The sequence below is a fragment of the Orbicella franksi genome, chromosome 11, assembly GCF_964199315.1.
Source record: "Orbicella franksi chromosome 11, jaOrbFran1.1, whole genome shotgun sequence".
Classification (NCBI taxonomy): Eukaryota; Metazoa; Cnidaria; class Anthozoa; order Scleractinia; family Merulinidae; genus Orbicella; species Orbicella franksi.
Genome location: NC_138155.1, coordinates 14,481,467 through 14,500,002, shown reverse-complemented (window position 1 = coordinate 14,500,002; position 18,536 = coordinate 14,481,467). Strand labels below are relative to the sequence as shown.

Sequence of the window (18,536 nt, the reverse complement as noted above, 5' to 3'; positions counted from 1 at the left end):
CTACGATGCACGAAGTGCAAGCTGGGTGATAGTAATCATGGCGGACGCAGATGAAGAAAGTGAGGAAGACAGTGTTTTTAACTTTAAGAAGCCTTTAGAACTCTTCGAGGAACGAGAGATCGTGCGGATATGTGCGCCAATGGTCAGGTATTCAAAGTAAGTAGCTAAACTTCAGTTCGCGAAAAATTGAAATGAGGTATTGAACATTGATACTTAACAATTATTCCATGAGCGCGCGTTGGATATGAGATGGTAAATAGCCAACGAGGTCCGTAGGGCCGAGTTGGCTATAACCAATCTCATATCCAACAAGCGCGAATAGAATAATTGTTTTATTAACTTCGGTGCGTTTGTATTCTTGGAAATATAGCTTAATTTTATTGGATTTTAATTTTGCAAAACGACCGGAAGTCGATGTGGCAAAAACAACAAGTGGGAAATCACATGACATGCGCGCCGTTTGTAAAATTAGTTGAATGAAAAATTTGAAAGCGAATCAAGCGAATTTGCTGAATGAAATTACAATCAATTAGAATTCAACGAACGTCCATCAAATGAAGGCGATATAACCCTGGTCAGAAAGTTTGAAAAGCGTTCAAGTTCGAGTCATGGAGAAGAGCCGAATGATTGTGCACCTGCACATTGCCGTTGTAATAATGCTGCGGAAAACTTTGATCGCCATGTGACACAGACGTTGTGCCAAAATTGTTCTCGACAAGACTTCTTTCGGATTCCCTGGCTTTGAAAGCCTTGGCATTTCGAGCTGTATGTGTGGTCTCAGCTCATTGTTGGCCAGATTCAGAGTCAGGGACAGAAACTATCTTAGCATCAGATTCATCTTCAGAATCTTCAAGGCCACCCTGATGGTTTTTTGTGGCAAGTAAAGAACCGGGCTTGCTCCGGTTCAGCTCAAAACACTCAACTCCTTGAGGTGTTTTTCACAAGGACAGAATTGCTGGCGCTAGCTGTCATTGATTCTCTCGTCCTCGTCGGCCGAAAAAGAGACTGAGATGAAACTAGGTTGTCCTCTGTAGGTTGTCCTCTCTTCTTTTGACATTTCTTATATCGGTTTCAAAAATTTGGTGCCACCACGACTAGCAAGCCATTCTGTTATGGTAAACATTGTTTTTGTTACATAATCTTCATGAATGCGTAAAATTTTGACAGTCATATTTGATTTTGCAACTTTTAAGGGAAACTTAACATATACGTACCGTTATTTAAATCATCTCAAACTTTGTGGCTTTTTTGTTGTTACTGGGACAACACTGTACATAATTTCCTGTATTTCTTCTGTAGATAGCTCACCGAATCTGCTTTTTTCATCCATTATTTTGTTAAAGAAACTTTGCTTCCCACAAAAAAGCTCATGCCAAGCGGCATTTGCCGCTTTCATTTCCATGTAAGGTCAAATGCAGGTATAATGGCTGGTAACCGAGATCTAGTGAACCAATCAGAAAGCTAGAATTGCATTATCCGAGGCTGAGAATTTAATAATGAGTATTAGCTTGTGCATAATTTCAGCTGCAGTACATTTTAACTTTGGCCTATGAGGTTTTAAATTACAAAACAACAGCGGTATGCTGGTGATTTTCAAGAGAAAATAATCAAATGTTTTATCTTCTCCTCATAATACAACTTTTGAATTTTGTGATTTAATCTACTTGCCAATTGTTGTTTCCGGTATGATATAAAGAATTCCTCAGGTCAGATACAACTGTATAAGCTTATTAATGAAATGCAGGTTTTTTTCTGTACTGTTTCAGGCTACCTTTTCGGTCCTTGGTGAGAAGGTAACTTTAAAAACATATGATGAAAAACTAGTTAGGATGAGGCCCTGTCAGGAGGGGTTCAGTTGTTGCTTGTCTGAATTTCGAAATTTCTTGTATCAGTGTCCGTCTGTCCATCCAGCTGTCCATCCGATAGTCCGTCCTTCTGTCAGTCTGGTAGTCCTTCAGTCTATCCCTCCATCAAATAGTATTGGCACCCCAATATACTGTCTGTTTACACTCTGCAGATTTTTCCTTGGCGAGTCTCTCGTTTTTGCAGAATCATGTACCTGTACATCATGTCATTGTTGGAAGTGGTCTAAACTGCAGTGTCAATGGGCTGATCTTGCCTTGATTTCCAGGTGTTATTTCATGAACATTAAAATTTATTGATTTGATTGAATGCAGGTATGGATGTGACTTGGCATACACTCCAATGATAATCTCTGACTCATTTGTTAAGTCAGTTAAAGCCAGAGACATGGAATTTACCACTAATTCAGGTACATGTATATTTTATAGTTATTTAGTTCTTATTAATGGAACAGGAGGTCTGTATCGGAGAATCTTAACCGAGTTTGTGTCAGTACAGACTGAACACAGTGAGTTCTGTACACATGACCAAAGTCAAGATTCTCCCATACAGACTGACTAAGCTGAGGGTTGTCCAATATGCACGAACTGACACGACCCATACAATGGCATCTTCCTTTTTGCGCAATTTTAGTTTCCAACTTTTTCACCACAAAATGTAACCAGTCTAGATGCCAGTCCAGATGGGAAAATCTAGGCTGCAGTCAATATCCATTTTAGCCGATCAAATTGGTGAATTTGATAGTTCCCAGTCCTTGTGAGGCACAGTCATATAATAAAATAAAATAATGTCAAAGTGACATTATTAAATAATAATTATTAATATTTGTTAGATGTACAACTTGATGTACTGGTAATCATTGTTTGTAGGGCCCCTTATGTCCTAGCTGGGCTGAGATGGCATCAAAACATATTGTAACTGAGATAAAAACAAACAAATTATTGGATTTATTCATAGAAAACAGGAATATAATACCATAATACCAACAACTCTTTTTTCAGCATTTATTTGCAAAATTATTGAGTTGGATATTCTTTCAACTTAGAAATATGTTTATCATGTCAATCTGTACTTGTAGGTGATCGTCCATTGGTTGTTCAGTTTGCTGCAAGCAACCCAAAAGAATTTGCTGATGCTGCTGAAATTGTATCACCGTGAGTTGAACAAATCTGAACTTAAGTCTCTGCTATAACATGTACTTGTATTAGCCATCAGATATTCAGCCTGAGCACTAGTCTTTATTCCTAAAATAATATAATTATTATTTATGATGAATTCCTTTTTCTCTTAGGTTTGTTGATGGTGTTGACCTCAATTGTGGCTGCCCTCAAAGGTGATTTGGAACATTTAAGATTATTAGACGGTATTAGATAATGGTTAAATTCCATTTCATAAGTCACCAAAACGATTTTAGACTCAGTTAAAGAAAGCTACGAAAACAAGACTTTGTAACTCATCAGTAAGGATTCTATGATTTTGAGATAAGATCTAAAGTTTCCAAGACTCAAGATTTCTTAGGTACTATTTGCCACACCTACAGTATGACATGAATTATAATTGGCTTTGTTATTTTATTTATTAATATCTACCTTGTCTGCATAGTTGACATAAGTTCAGTTTTTCTTGCAAGCGGTTACCTACTGGTACATGCACAGGTAGGATAACTTTTGTAGAAATAAATTCGAAAGTAAATCTGTGTTGCTAAGCTTAAGAAACCACGTAGTTTGGTATTTTTTTTTTAAAACTGATAGCAAAACAGTCTTCAATCCTTGTAGCACCATGCATGTAAATATGATGTCGGACAAAGTCTACAGAATGGTACCTAGAATATTTTTTGTTTATTCCAGGTGGGCCATGCAAGAAGGGTATGGTGCCAAGTTAATCAGAACACCAGCATTAATAAAGGACATTGTGAGACAGACTGTGTCGCGAGTTCCAGGACTGCCTGTGTCAATCAAGATCAGAATACATGACGATGCAAGGTACACTGAAACCTCATTCCCAGAGTCTCTCATCTTGGAAAGAAGAGAGACCCTGGGAACAATGAAATTGTACCATAAAATAGCTTTTAAAGAAATTCTTGGTTACCTTTAAATCTCAGGTCAGCTAAAATAGCTTGAATTTTATTTCAAGCCTGCTGGGTCATGGAGGTTGTGGTGGCCTAGTGGTTAATGTGTTGAACTCAGGATCAATCAGTTTGTGTTCCAGCAGTTGCCAGGGTCATTACATGTACAGTGTATGTTGTGTTTTTGGGCAAGACACTTTACTCTCACAGTGCCTCTCTTTAACAAGGTGTATAGAAATAGGTACTGGCAGATTTAATGCTGCACGTGGCCGTGTGATGGACTAGCATACCATTCAGGGGTATAGTATAGTTGAAATATTCTTAGTCCCTTAATGCTACAGAAAGTGGGGCTCCAGCATGATGGGCCACTAGTCTCAAACACAGACGTTTCGTACCAACCTTCTGCATGTAGAAAATTACTGCAGAGTAACATTTCTCGGCAAAATATACAGGCTTGACATTTTGTTTTGTTATCTTTGTCAGGAAAACAGTTCAGCTTTGTCAACAAGCTGAAAAGGCTGGTGTGGCCTGGATAACTGTACACGGTAGAACAACCAAACAGAGAGGTGAACCAGCCAACTGGGACACTATTAGACTGGTATTGAATAGAAAATAAGTATGCATAATTGCATGAATGGGAGTGCAATTTTAATTTATCAATGATTTACACGTCAAGTGGTACATGTATTTGAGAATTCTTTGAAAATTGCATGAGCCTTTTAGGCTAATGCAATTTGAAAGGATTTCAAACATCACAAGTAGTGTAAATCCTTAATTACTTGTCAATGGGCTTCTATACAATTACTCAAAAGATGACCAAGGAAATTATGAACATGCCTGTAATGTAAATTGGAAACTAAAGATAAATTGGCTGCACTCAGCTAATCACAATGAAGTAATTTTCTCGGTCATTTTGATTAATAATAATAATTATTAATATTTTCTAGGGTGGAGAGGAGTTGGGGGGGGGGGGGGGTGAGGGTGTAAGAACCACTGAAGGGTCCATAGGGAACTTGCATATCTGGCTTGGAAAATTTTTGCTGACTGTCACAATCTTGTTCATTCATGTAGCAAATTAGAATTTTCATGTATGCTGCACAATGTGGTTCTATCTTGTAAGCCTATGGTTGGAGCCCTAGTGTGTGACTATTCAAATGAAAGCTATCAAGTAGTACTTTAATGTACTTGTAATTATGCTTTACAAGGTGGTTGTTACAAGTTCGTACCAAATCTGTGTGTGTTATTCTTTGACTAACCTTCTCTACATCTTACTGAGCTTAAAAAACTATCCTGTGTCCTCATTGCAGGTTAAAGAAAGTTTATCCATCCCTGTCGTGGCCAATGGGGACATCAAGTGTGAATCCGATGTCAGAACTGTCCATCAAGTAACTGGAGTCAATGGTAAACTGTTTTGCACTTTTTGGAAAGACTGATGTACAGGCATTTGCATGAGAGTTGATGAATGTAAGCACAAGTCGCATATGACTTAATTTTAGTGGGTGTTTAAACTAGTTAGCTCTGTGAGAGCATTTTGGACCTATATGTACCATGCTAGTTAATTTTATCAGTAATTTAGTATTATTTCATATCAAATATCTAGTACATTTAGTGTCAAAGGATCTTTAATATATGCATTGCAGGCCCAAGTCTGTTTTCTCACTCTGTTGTATGAAAATAACTGTACATTGACATGTTGTTCTTGTGCTTTTGTATGAAACTAACTACAGGTGTCATGGCTGCCAGGGGAATATTAAACAACCCAGCCATGTATGCAGGATATGACTGTACCCCCCTGCAGTGTGTGACAGATTGGGTAAGTTTTAGAGATTGGATGGAGCTATTCAAATATTCATACATCTGGTCAAATGTTTTATACGTCCATGTCATTTAATTTACCTTGTGAGAATTTTGACATTGTTACTCAGCTGTTCTGAAAGCTCACTGAACCAGCTTAATGCAGTCAAAAAAGTCAAGCCATCCATCTCTGTTCTTTGCACAGGATGGCATACATTTGTATGTTGTTAAGGAGCTGGTTTGTGAACCGCATGGACAAAGTCTACACCTATGAGAAGGTTGCTAAACAAAAAGCTTAATGAGCAGTACAGGCCCAGGGGTTGGATTCTCATGTGAAAAGGTTAAGGATGCTTGTTGTCTCGCTAAGGGGCTTAAATCAAGGATTCTGGTTTCGTATAGGGTGATAATGACGAAACGCCACTATTTTTACATGTCAAAGTATTTTTTTAGGGTGCACTCCAAGAAATTATAATAAATGAAATGTACTTGTTTCCATTTTTGACTCGATTTCTGCTGGTTTCTCGAGTCTAGTCTATTAGCATGGGCTTCTTTCTGGAACAGTGGCCGCTAATTGAGCCTATTTCGTTTTAAGTGGTATCTTTTAGGGGTCAAGAAAGCTCAAGCCACGCCCACATTGGTCTCCGTTACCGACAAGTATCCCCGACCTTTTCATGTGGGAGCCCCCCTGGGAGTACAGGAGGTGTGCAGGACATTAGGCTGATTTAGCAAGAGAACGGGAACATCGCTTGACGACAGCACGTGCAGTACAAATACCCAAATATGGTCAAATCAGAACAGAATCCAGGTTATTCCGCGTGCCCTGTAGTGGTCATCTGACGTTCCCGTTCTGTTGCTAAATCAGCCCATTATAAGTTAGATACGTTGCACCTTTCTTAGCTGCCCTCTGTTAAACAATATGTGAGATGAAGAATTCTTGTTAGTTATTTTTTTGCACAGTAGAAGGATAAAAAAGCTTGATTTCTGACGAATTCTTTTTTACTTTAACATATTGTTTGCTGTTTACTGTAACATTGCAGGTAAATATTGCTCTTTCTCTTGGTACTCCATTTTCCTGCTTTCACCATCATTTGATGTACATGTTGGAAAAAGTCACCACTAAAGCAGGTTAGAAAAAAGCACCGAGACATACTGCATAATTATCTACTCTGTAGACATTTGCATAATATGACAATGACACCGATTGAAGTGAAAACTGCTCTACAATACACATTTCATTTGTGGTTGTGTTTTTTCGTTTTTCTTAACAGACAGGAGAGTGTTCAGTGAGCTTAAAAGCACAGCGGCAGTATTAGATTATCTTAACGAGCATTACAACCTTTAGAACAGCAACAGAAAGTTTCTACTACAGTTTCCTGATGACTGATGCAGTGGCAAGGATATAAGAACAAAATGGTGACTGATCTGAATAGACATTACTGTCAGAATATGATCACGAAAGTCCTGCGTCGATGCTGTCACGCTATGAGTCACCTTTACATATTGCTGACAGTGATGAGTTTCATTGCAAACCCATTTCCTTGAAGTTGCTACGTCTTGGGTTTTGGAAAAAGAATTTGCCTCACAAACAATAGGGTATGGCTTTGACAACATTTTGACACAACAGCTTCATGATATTAGCACTACCTCATGCTTGGGTCACGATGTGAAGGAACAGGGACTCTTGATTTGCCATGAATACGTGAAACATAGGCACGCAGGTCTTGCAAGAGTATTTTTGTGTTAATTAAAGCCTCTTGAGGTTGGGGCATTTCAGTAGAATCTTATTAGGGTAATCCAACAAGGTTGTTTGGGTAAGATGTATAGAAAAAAAATAAATTTAGCATTTATGATGTACCCACAGTTTTAAACTGGAAATGAAATGATAAGCAGGTGGTAACCGTAAGCCTTATTAAGTTTTTGCTGGCTGGTTTAGGTTTGAACGACTAGTAGATTCATACTAAAACAATAAGATTATTCGCTCTTGATTTCTATGCATGATAGTTGACTTGGGTTGCACCTTCGTCAACTATCATGCGATAGAAATCTCGAGCTCATAATCTTTTTGTTTAATAGAAGTACGGCTTTTAGAGTGTGCCTTATTACACCTGGTTTTCTAAAATTGCCTCTCTTTAGGCAATTACTTGAGCAGCAAGCACTTCAAATAACAGCACTGTTAATAGGTTTGACATTTTCATTTACTTTATTTTATAAACTGTAAGACTTAAAAATTGTTCATCTCTATAACTGGTTATACAAAGTCAAAACTGTAAAAAATACAAAAATTAAAGTCAGCCTGGTCCTCCAGGAGACAATCAAGTGTTGGCCTGACCTTAGTGTCGCCATTCACCAAAAAAACTATTGCTATACGGTGATCTGATTGGTTTATTAATACACTATTTGTAATTACACTGATTAATCGCCTGTGATTACTCTTGTTTTCATTTTTGGAGACATTCATGATAAAGCTGCTTCAGTGAGACTTGTTTATTTTCTGAACACAATAAACTGTTTTGTAATTACGATAAAGCCTCACCAAATGCCTCGCTACCGATGACAAAGTTAATTTTTTTTTTAGGCAAAATCAGAAGTATTTACATGTAATTATCATGTCAAAATTGAGCAATCTAGAATACTTATGCAGAAAGCTAACAATGGAAACTTTTTATCTCAACTTACGGAAAGGGTTCTATTATGGGCGCAAAGTCCTAATCGGATATATTGGAAATTTCATCGAGTATTGAAAATCGTCATCTCTGTAAAACGTTTCAACTTGAAATGCGAGAATACTTAGTTCTCTGGATTATTATAAAACATGGTCCAACAACAATTTACATGTAAAACCATCGTCGCAAAAGGTTAAGTTTAAGTAGAGAATATATTATTCCCGAGGGAATACCACTTTTTCGAAAAACGGCTTTTGAAACAAAGTAATGGCAACATGGCTTGATTTTCATATCGCCTTTATATTTAAAAAGTTTGACATTAATTAAACTATTGTACATTCCAACACTGTCACTGTATTCTTCCTAAAAGTAGGGAAATACGTTTGGACAATAACATGAAATGTGAACCTAAATATCTAAATAGCTCATTTTTTCTTCTAACACATCCAACATTTTTATGATAAGCGCGATATTTACAAGAAATTTAAAATCGCGGGAAGCATTGCTCCTTTTAACTTTGTCTGGTATGGATGCAACCACTTTATGAGAAGTTAACTTCCAAGTTGATGACAAACGTCTTGCACTAAGAAAAAAAAGATAAGAATAAATGAAGCAGAGCAGAATCACTCAACTTGCAAACTAAGAAATAAAACAGTGTAAGGTTAACACAAGCCATTGCCACATGATCTTCAACAGCAATCGGAAACACAGTCGAACGTCAAAGGTTGCAAACTTTTACAACGATCACTGGAATACAAAACTCATGAGCATGCATGGTGGCTTTTACAAAAGTGAACCGAAAATAAACCTTTTCCTTTTAAATGTCACCTGAAAGAAAATCAAAGCTTGAATGTAAGAAGAGCAAACTGAGTCAACTCACCATCGTGGAGGAGGTTTTCTTACATGGCTCAAACATCACAAGAGGAATCAAAAGACGACGCTTCTTCGACTGAGGCTGTCATCCTACTAAGACAAGACAAGAAATTTGCGCCTTTTAATGTACTTTTTTTTTTCGTAATCAGAAATAAGTTACTTTATCCCAACAATTCAAAAGAACAAGAAATAAGCTAGGGGGAACGAAAACGAAAGCCAACACAGTACAGTACTGGTCAAAGGGATTGCAGCACCTGCACGCGCGTAAAATGCGTGTAGTCTGCGTGTAGTATTCATGGACACTACGTGTAAGGTGCGTGGACACTGCGTGTAATGTGCGTGTAGTACACGCGCTTTACGCGCGTGTAATGCTGCAATCCCTTTGACCGGTACTGTAAGTGTGTCAGGTTTGATTCTTATGTCCTCTGCTGGTAACGTACGTGTCTCCGCTTTAACCACTTTTTATTGGCATCTTGAACTTAATTTGAAACTTTTAAACTTAATTTGATGGCTACCAATCTGCACATTTCTAAAATGCATATTTTAGTGCCTCCATTCAGGTACACTTTTCAAACAATTTCGTCTCACTATAGGTGTGATTTTACGGCAGTGTTTTGAAAAATAAATAATCATTTTCAAGTAAGATCCCCACCTGATTTCGTTAAAATTGATTGTGACGTCATCTCCAATAAGTACAAACGGAGCCCAGCACCTCACGTCATTGAAGTCGTCGGATTCTCGCAGATGCTTCCTGGCTTGGTGGAGACACTTGCTGACGCGTTGGCCTTCAGACAGATGTTTGTAGAAGTGTTTCATGAACTCTTCAGTTGCTTTGTCATCGATCGCCCACAATGTCACGACTACGGAACGAGCACCAGCTCCTAAAAAGGCACGTGCAATACCAACCACACCTTCAGCCTTAATTTCCCCTCGGCCGGTGTGGCAACAGCTCAAGACAACCAGTCGTGCTCGCAAGTTTGAATCCAAAAGGTCTTTCATCGTCAGAAGAAAGTCTCCCGACGAGGACGCCGGATCAGGAGACAAAATAATCTCACCAGTTCCAGGAAAACCATGTGCTGCAATGTGGACTAATGCAACTGAGTTTGTTCGGCTCAACACTGCGGCCTTTGTTGCGCTTTCTCCTGTAAGAGGCTTAGTACTGAGAATCGCACCGATCATTTCCACTTCCTTTTTGGCCCAGGGGAGTGACGGTAGTTTAGTGAATCTGCCGTTTATGACGACTGGGACACCCACCCTCGGACCTCCAACAAGCAGCGCTCCAGTCTTACTGTGGTAGCTCTCAGGACACTCCGCCATCAGCTTCACACTGGTCAACGAAGGAATCAGTCGAATTCTGAAGGTGTCAGAAAGGTACCTGGAATGTTGGTTGATGACTGCGGAAAAAGGAATAAATGCCAAGGGACCATCAGGGACGATGGTGATTTCATCACCATGTAATAAGTCTGCAATTGGGCCAATGAACTTATTATACAGTTCCTTTAAAGCTTCTTTCTTGCCATCTAATGATCCTGTCTCTTGAGATCTCTGAACAGGCCCCTCGTCATCTGTTGGGCCATCCAAGCAACGATCCTCGCATTTAACACTTCTCAGCTTTTGGCAAACTCCCTCAATCCAAGACTGCACGAAGATAATTCCTTTTTCTTGGAATGTGTTTCCATCTAATTTTGTTTGCCTGAAAAGAATTTTTTTTCCTTCCTCTAGCACCCAGAAATTGATATAGCTCTCCAAAATAGCTAGAAAAACCGTCTGTGACGGAAGGTAGCGTAAAATGTCAAAAATTGATTCAGTGTTCTCGGCTGACCATGAGGACTGGGCCACTTCCAAGTCATACTTTGATTTCAGAAGATCCATCAAGGCTTGTGCACGTCCTCGCTCAGCTGAAGAAAGAGCTTCAATAATCTTGTTTCGGTATAACTGAATGGCCCATAATCCATTGTAAGCATTTCTATGCTCATTCCGGACACTTATTTTGCAGTCATCTCGCGAATGAAGAAGATCTCTGATGTTATCGTACACGTCCACACTGGATTTCAAACAATCTTCGGCTTCTGAAAAATCATCGAACTGTATGTAGAGTCTGGCAAGGTTAAGGTACGCAAGTGCTTGACGACCTTTTTGTCCAGAGTCCTTGGAAATACTGAGAAATTGCTGGTAGTACTCCAGGGCAGTGTTCAAATCACCTTGACGGGAATAAATGTTACCCAGATTACAGTATACACGTGCTTCCTCAGCTCTATCTTCAACATCCTTGGCAATACTAAGACATTGTTGGTAGCACTCCTTGGCTTTTTCCAAACCACCAAGAAAGTAATGAATGTTGCCAAGATCACCATATGCCTGTCCCTGTGCTCCTTTATCTCCAACATCCTTGGCAGTACTAAGACATTGCTGGTGGTACTCCATGGCTGTCTTCAAATTACCGAGAGAGCGATGAATGTCACCAAGATAACCATACACAAATCCCTGTGCTCCTTTATCTCCAAGATCCTTGGCGAGACGAAGACATTGCTGATGATACTCCATGGCTGTCTTCAAATTACCCAGCTGGAAATGAACGAGACCAAGATTACCATATGCACGCGCTTGCTGTCCTTCATCTCCAACCTCCTTGGCAATATTAAGATGACGCTCCCAGCACTCGAAAGCTTTCTTGTAATCGCCAGCATTAAATTATTTACTTCCAAGACTACAATACACTTTTGTATGATCATCGCAGTAAATTTTTCCAATTTAAGCAATTGGAAAGAAGAAGCCTGAAAAAATCAGGGCTTCAACGATTGAACTCAATTAATTGACCTCGCTTTCCGGCTTCTTCTTTCCAATTGCTTAACTGATTGGAAAAATTTACTGCGATGATCATTCTTCACTTTCATCTATGACCGCAGTTCAAATATGAATTATTTCATATATACTTTACATCATTTCACTCCTCACGGGAAGATATCAACTCAATTAATTGACCTCGCTCCCAATGTGTGGCTTCATAGCTCAGTTGGTAGAGCATCGCACCGGTATCGCGGAGGTCACGGGTTCGAATCCCGTTGAAGCCCTGTTTTTTCAGGCTTCTTCTTTCCAATTGCTTAAATTGGAAAAATTTACTGCGATGATCATTCTTCACTTTCATCTATGACCGCAGTTCAAATATGAATTATTTCATATATACTTCACATCATGATAATTTCCTGTTAGTAAAATTATTAAAAAACAACAACAACAACAACCTACAGTGTAAATAAACATTTAGAAGTAAAACAGAACTTCTAACTCTGAGAAGAATGAATCTGTTAAAAATGCAAATTCTCACCCAATTGGAACTGGACTGTCGCTCTGTTTGTGTACAATATGGTGCTCAAGTTTTTATCCTGACAGCCTATTTTGATTCCTTCAGTGTAAAAATCATTGGCATTGACATACTCTCCCTTCCTGTATTCCTTACCACCTTCTTTGTTGTAAACATCTGCAATTGCTAATTGGTTCAGAATCAAAATGAGACAAATTTAGTCTTTGCCTTTCACGAAACTTTCTGTTATTGAAATATCTTAACCTACGGGATCAAAAGTTAATGTCGTCTTGAGAAGCTTTCAAAATGTGTTCTTTAGTATTGTTATCCGCTGTCAGAAAACATATCAATGACCATAATTAAGTCAAGTTGAGAAAACAACTGACCATTCCGAATAACAAAACATATATTTAAGCCGAGATTCAGTTATTAGCTGCTATTTACAGAAGTACTTTTGACCTTTCAAGTTAATGTGTCGTTAATGTGTAATGTGTCGTCATCAAAGTCCAGTGTTTGAGCGGGAGGAGGTATGACATCACTCATGCTCACAGTGTCCAATAAATTACTGGCCATCAGTGGCGAGATCTCTAAAGAAGCATTCTGTTGATTTGTCTGAGTAAAGAATTAATAATAATTCGTGGTTTAGTTTTATCACTGCTGTGCATTAAAAAGGAAATAAAATTCAATCTAAATGGCAGCTTGTAACTGTAATGAAAAACATCCAAATAGTACTTATCAAGCTCTCAATTAAGTGACATCATTTTTTGTTCTCTATTATTTGAAGCCCTGTATCAGTGTTACTTGAGCCCTGGTCGAGGACATTGTGTTGTGTTCTTGAGCAAGACACTTTACTCTCTCTGCCTAGGGACCGTTCATTTTTTATGAGGGAGGGGGGGCTGGTGGGATTTGGGAAGCACCATTTAAAAATCACATGACCCCCCCTCAGCTTACCAATTTTTTCACATGGCCCCCCCTTATAGCGGTTATTTTTTGGGATGACCCCCCCCCCAAAAAAAAAAAATTGAACAAACAATATTTAGATTTCAACTTTTTTAATATTACTCTATTATCCCTCTACTTCACGTTATTGTGCTCACTATGAAGACAATATTTACAATCCCTATACTACAGAGAGCTGTTGTTTAAAAAACAAATCAAAAGAAAGAGAAGTCAATTTCGGATCTCCTAGTTATGGCTCGCCCTGAGCGTGTGGCATTTGGCCTCTCATTGGCATCTTCCTCATCTGAATTGATGAATGCAAGAATGACGTCACTTGAGTCATCTTCTCCCCCAGAGTCAATGGCATCACTGTCATACTCATCATTGTCACTTTCATCCGTTTCACTGCTGTCAGCACTTGCCCTGTTGTCATTTTGTGTCAATGTCCTGGCATTTCTCAGTGTTGGTTGGCCAGCTCTGAGAGGACTCTTCTGCTGCAAGCATGAATGTCTTACAATTGCCTTTACTTTCTCACTCTTGCTGCTTTTCAAATGCTGCTTCAGCCCGAGGTGGTTCAAGTACTTGTTTAGTTCTGGAACACGTAGCGTTTTAAGCTTGGTTAGATCTTCGCACAACTCAGTCCAAGGATAATCCTCATATGATTTATCTTTTGCGTCCCTACTTAACTTTGCTTTTTCTTCTGCTCTCTTTTTCCTTTTAAATTCCAGCACTTCAAGATGCTGAAGATAATCCAGCACAACCTTTGATTTGATAATAAACTTATCTGCAAATAGAGCAACGCTCTTTGGGTGAGATAAAACCAGCCTGCCACTTCCATGCTCTTTCTTCGCTTGGACCCTTGGTTGCCAGTCATCTGGATCACGCCCTTCTTTTGAGGTCTTCTGGTAGGAGAGGTAGTGGTATTCCGGTAGGCAAGAATGGTCAGGAACTGGTTTAAGAAAAAGAAGCAATCTTTCTAAGTGCGGATGGCTGTTCAGAAAGGGCGAGTGAGTTTTCCATGCCAGGGTACCAGTTGAAGCCCAGTGATGGAAGAAAACTGAACTTCTCCATCAAAGAGCACGGAGCAATGGTGGAAAAGTTGAATGTCAAATTGAAAGATGTAAAGGAACACGATTCCACACTCTTTCAGTCCAATGGGCTTGCTTTAAAGCAGGGCGAAGAATTTGCCCACAGTTTTAATGTAAAACAGATCAAATGTATAGAAGCTAAGTTGACGAAGGTCACGCAGGACATGGAAGTACTAGAAAATAAGAAGAGCAATTATAACAGCATATTCAAGGGCATACTCAAACAGCACATCAACAAAAGGAGAAGGAAAAAAGAAAACCGCAGAAAGTCAAATGAAAGAAAGAGGAAGCGGACTGAAAACAACGTCCAACGAGTTTATGGAATCTGTGTTGGAAACCCGCTAGGAAATGATCTTCCACAATGCCTTGTGTACCCTCCTAGAGCGGCCGTCCCGGAAGAGTGTATTAAAGTTGAGGATGTTGCCACGTCGTTATTTAGAAGAGATGGGCCATACGTCGCACAGCTCTTGGAAGGGAATTATTTCACCAATGCTGCAAGAAGCAGAATCACCACTAACCTTGAGTAGGAAGTCAGAGATTATGTTTACACCTTCATGTACCCTGAAGAGTACACTCTGACGGAAAGCATTGCTGCTTCTTGCAGCATTGGTGAAAGAGACTCCCATAGCAGCACAAGCGGCGACGAAGAACTCGACGACAGCGAAGATGAAGATGAGTGCCAGTGAAAGTTGCATTCGAAAATAACAGTATTAAACACTTTGTTTCAGTATCTACAAATGCTTTTTGTCGCCAAACGTTTTTTTAAAGCAGAAGGAAAGTTTGTAATAAATTTGTATCCTGCCTTCTATGTTTATTCTATAGTAATTTTTTTTGATATTCAGACATTATGCCATTTTAAAGTTTTACTAAAATATTTCACGTGACCCCCCCTTTTTCCCTTATTTTTTTGGGATGGCCCCCCCTCGAAAGCCATTTTTTTTCGCATGCCCCCCCCCCCCAAATCCCACCAGCCCCCCCTACCTTATAAAAAATGAACGGTCCCCTAAGTGTATAAATGAGTACTGGCGAACTTAATCCTGGGATTAACCCTGCTATGGACTAGCATCCCATCCAGGGGGAGTAGAAATACTCCTAGTGGCTTCATGCTACAGAAACTGGGATAAGTTCCGGCCTGATGGGCCAATTGACTCGTATGCAGACTTTACCTACCACTGTGACTCAATTTTACTAAGGTACCATACCTTGCCATCTTCCAAGATCCCAGTTTCCGAAGCGTGCTCGACTTTGTTTATGCATGAATGTTTTGCCTTCAGAGATATGCTTCTCAGTTCCTGCAACGTCTTGTTTTCGGGGTCAATCTTTTGTAAGTTAAGAAATGTAACTTATGATCATAAGTACAGACAGTAGACACCACCCTTGGAATCCTTTGATCCATTTTGGGTCAAGATTGCAACTTGAAACTTAGCGTATGAGCTAAACATTTTTTCTTGATAACCTTTCATTTTCCTGAAGATATTTCATTTGGACTTAAACAATGTTTCGTTGTACAGTCCTAGGGGCACAGAATGGCTGAATACAGATTCAAACAACCAAATGAATCCTACAGTCACTTATGGTCTTTTTCCCTACTCAATAGACTTTATCTTATAGTTGGCTTTTCAAAAGCGTACATATATATATGTAAAAGAGTGCATTTGTCGAAACAACAAAAGTGAGCCTTGAAGGTCATAAAACTTGATATCTGGTGATTCTCGCGTTTTCTGATAATGAAGACAAACATACTTCAAATTAATCAATACAAAATAACTTTAATGAGAGATCATGCGGCTTTTGCTAAATTTAAAATAAAGTTGAGATATCCACCTGGCTCTAAGCTAAATTTCAAACCAGGTGAGCTTGCATGCAAACGTAACTCCCAAAACGTGCTAAAGGCGAGCCTAACCTACACCTTTTATTTGCTTTATACTTAGAAAGCTCAATCATGACGCGTCTTTTCCTTCTCTAGATCTAAAGGGAAATGTTCTTTTGTTTGTTTGTTTTGTTTTGTTTTTTTTTACCAGCAGTGAAACAGATATTAAGGAGCTTAAACAACGACGACGGCGCCGCCAAGGACGACGCCTAGTAAAAAATTGAATTTATATTCTACAGGCGAAATTTGCGATTGTCTAGATCTGTTCGGTACGTCAATGGCTCTAAAAACGTGCTTAAGCTAAATATGCAACGAGGGCGTTCAATTTCAAATGAAAATAGGAAAAATTAGCCGTCGTCGTCCACGTTCTGTAGACGACGCAGAACTTGGTCATTTCACGTTGTTGTTTTGCAGAAGACGGCAAAAATTGTACAAAGATTTATAACGCACGTGCACAGGTATTGTTTTGCTCATTAAATCTTTTGTTTAGTGACGTTCTCGTTGCCGTCGACGTCGTGGTTTGCTTAAGCTCCCTATTATACTGTCTAATACCTTGTCGTTACATCCCTCCACACTCCCCTCCACCATTAATGCTTTGCTTTGTAAAGTCTTTGCACTCGGCCATGAAAATACAACCAAATTCAAATGATACTGCTAATCCTTCATCACACCACGTAATGGCTTTTTCATAGAGAATCAACTTCACACAGGCTCTTGCTCCTAAAAATACCAAGAACAAGGTGTTGACATAACGTCCATATATCTCACATTCAAGGTAAATGTGTCAGGGTATCATGCCATTACCCAGAATGTGAGTGTATTTTGTTGTTTTCGTGGTCACGGAGTCTCATTAAAAAAGAAAAGTTTAGTTACACGTCACAATTAACGAAACATGCCAGACATAGTTTTACTTGCTAAAATGTTTTTGTCGAAAATGATAAGATCAAACTTGAAGTAAAAGGCGCCATCGGTCATCCGTAACTATCAATATTCAATAAATCTTACTGTCCGTGCCATGTGCAAATTTCTCTGTTTCTTAATCAGTTGAGAATTTTCACAACAATTAATTAAAAATGGCAGCAGCGAAGCTTTGTGTCTACTACTTCACCATCATTTACGACACTGTTGAGGAATGGACGCTATGGTTAAATGACCGTACTTTTGCAATTTTGTAGAAAGATTTCAAACCGTTCGGATTTTGCAAAGTTACTTCATTTTTTAGTGGAACACTTAAACTGTTTTCTGAAAGTATTCCTTATGGTACAGACATCACGCCTTCTTCCACCAAATAATACTTCAGTTGCAAAATTCTGCCATAATGCTGGGGCGGATTTAAGAAGGGGAGGGGGTGGGTTGACTCGATGGCTAACCATCCCCTATTTGGAGGAGCAAAAACAAATGAAAAAGAATTGTGAATATTTAGGAAGAAATAAAGGCAAACAATCTGGACAGGTTTAAAAATTATTGAGTATCTCATTGTAATTTGTAGTTTGGGGCATTGCTAGTATCTCTAGTGTAAAAGTTTACAATTAGGGGTAATTCTCAAATTGCCACATTTGGGGGCATGCCCCATTGATTCTGCAACCCCAAGATACCAGCCCCCCCCCCCCCCCCCGTCCACCCCCTCGTTGAAAAATCCTGTATCCGCCCTTGATAATGGGTTTCTTACTCTATGTTAGCTAAAGAATGTGTTAATGAACAGTTACTTTTAAAGTAGCAGGCAGTCCAAGTGTGGGAACTTTGTCTTCCCTTGTCTTCCCGTGATCAACCAAATCGACAAATTTAAACGTTTTTAAAACATGGTTCTGACAGTTACCTGTTTCTATTGCTTTCATGTATCGTGGTTGTAACCCTCTTCCAGACTCCGCATCACTTATGGCTTCTTGATAATTTACTGCCAGATCGATATTTTGAACAAGTGAGCTTCGACTGAACGTGGAAAGAAACAAATCTTTATAGCCAAAGGTTCAATGCTGAGCTAATGAATATTAGCTCAGCCAAAAGAAAACACAGAACAGTTCTCACCCAACTGTAGATGAACTGTAGCTCTGTTTGTGAACAATTTTGCATTAAGGGTTTT

At 39.1% G+C, this 18,536-nt stretch overlaps 3 protein-coding genes across 6 annotated transcripts; 1 reads left to right on the top strand and 2 right to left on the bottom strand.

Annotated features, from left to right (window-relative positions):
• The first annotated feature begins 37 nt into the window (after nucleotides 1-37).
• On the top strand, nucleotides 38-7,558 carry LOC145460510 (tRNA-dihydrouridine(20a/20b) synthase [NAD(P)+]-like). Of its 4 annotated transcripts, XM_081445350.1 has the most exons (11): nucleotides 38-156; nucleotides 1,767-1,793; nucleotides 2,178-2,272; nucleotides 2,942-3,017; nucleotides 3,155-3,196; nucleotides 3,711-3,845; nucleotides 4,412-4,526; nucleotides 5,236-5,329; nucleotides 5,656-5,741; nucleotides 6,760-6,847; nucleotides 6,991-7,558. In XM_081445350.1, the coding sequence occupies exons 1-11, from the start codon at nucleotides 38-40 to the stop codon at nucleotides 7,062-7,064; spliced, it is 951 nt and encodes a 316-aa protein (XP_081301476.1). In that variant the 3' UTR covers nucleotides 7,065-7,558. The 4 variants fall into 4 exon arrangements, with proteins under 4 accessions (XP_081301476.1, XP_081301477.1, XP_081301479.1 ...); XM_081445351.1 differs by lacking the exon at nucleotides 6,991-7,558 and having other exon boundaries at nucleotides 6,315-6,847; XM_081445353.1 differs by lacking the exons at nucleotides 6,760-6,847; nucleotides 6,991-7,558 and adding an exon at nucleotides 5,928-6,400.
• A 114-nt stretch (nucleotides 7,559-7,672) lies between these two features.
• LOC145502131 (tetratricopeptide repeat protein 28-like) lies at nucleotides 7,673-11,946 on the bottom strand (the record flags this gene model as incomplete). Its single annotated transcript, XM_081481406.1, has 2 exons — nucleotides 7,673-9,348; nucleotides 9,911-11,946. Coding segments are annotated over 2 exons (2,091 nt in total), but the record flags the coding sequence as incomplete, so codon positions are not given.
• Nucleotides 11,947-12,601: 655 nt separating this feature from the next.
• LOC145460680 (hsp70/Hsp90 co-chaperone CNS1 homolog) lies at nucleotides 12,602-18,326 on the bottom strand. Its single transcript, XM_081445565.1, has 4 exons — nucleotides 18,273-18,326; nucleotides 17,109-17,176; nucleotides 15,584-15,905; nucleotides 12,602-13,414 (listed from the first exon to the last, which is right to left on the bottom strand). The coding sequence occupies exons 1-3, from the start codon at nucleotides 18,289-18,291 to the stop codon at nucleotides 15,753-15,755; spliced, it is 240 nt and encodes a 79-aa protein (XP_081301691.1). The 5' UTR covers nucleotides 18,292-18,326; the 3' UTR covers nucleotides 12,602-13,414; nucleotides 15,584-15,752.
• Between the last annotated feature and the right edge of the window lie 210 nt (nucleotides 18,327-18,536).

Coding starts and splice junctions, on each gene's coding strand:
- LOC145460680 (XM_081445565.1), bottom strand. Junction 15,906..17,108: donor GGTGTGATGAAGGATTAGCA/GTATCATTTGAA, acceptor AACTTACAAAAG/ATTGACCCCGAAAACAAGAC.
- LOC145460510 (XM_081445350.1), top strand. CDS start 38: ATGGCGGACGCAGATGAAGAAAGTGAGGAAGACAGTGTTTTTAACTTT. Junction 3,018..3,154: donor GCTGCTGAAATTGTATCACC/GTGAGTTGAACA, acceptor TTTTTCTCTTAG/GTTTGTTGATGGTGTTGACC. Junction 5,330..5,655: donor TCAAGTAACTGGAGTCAATG/GTAAACTGTTTT, acceptor AACTAACTACAG/GTGTCATGGCTGCCAGGGGA.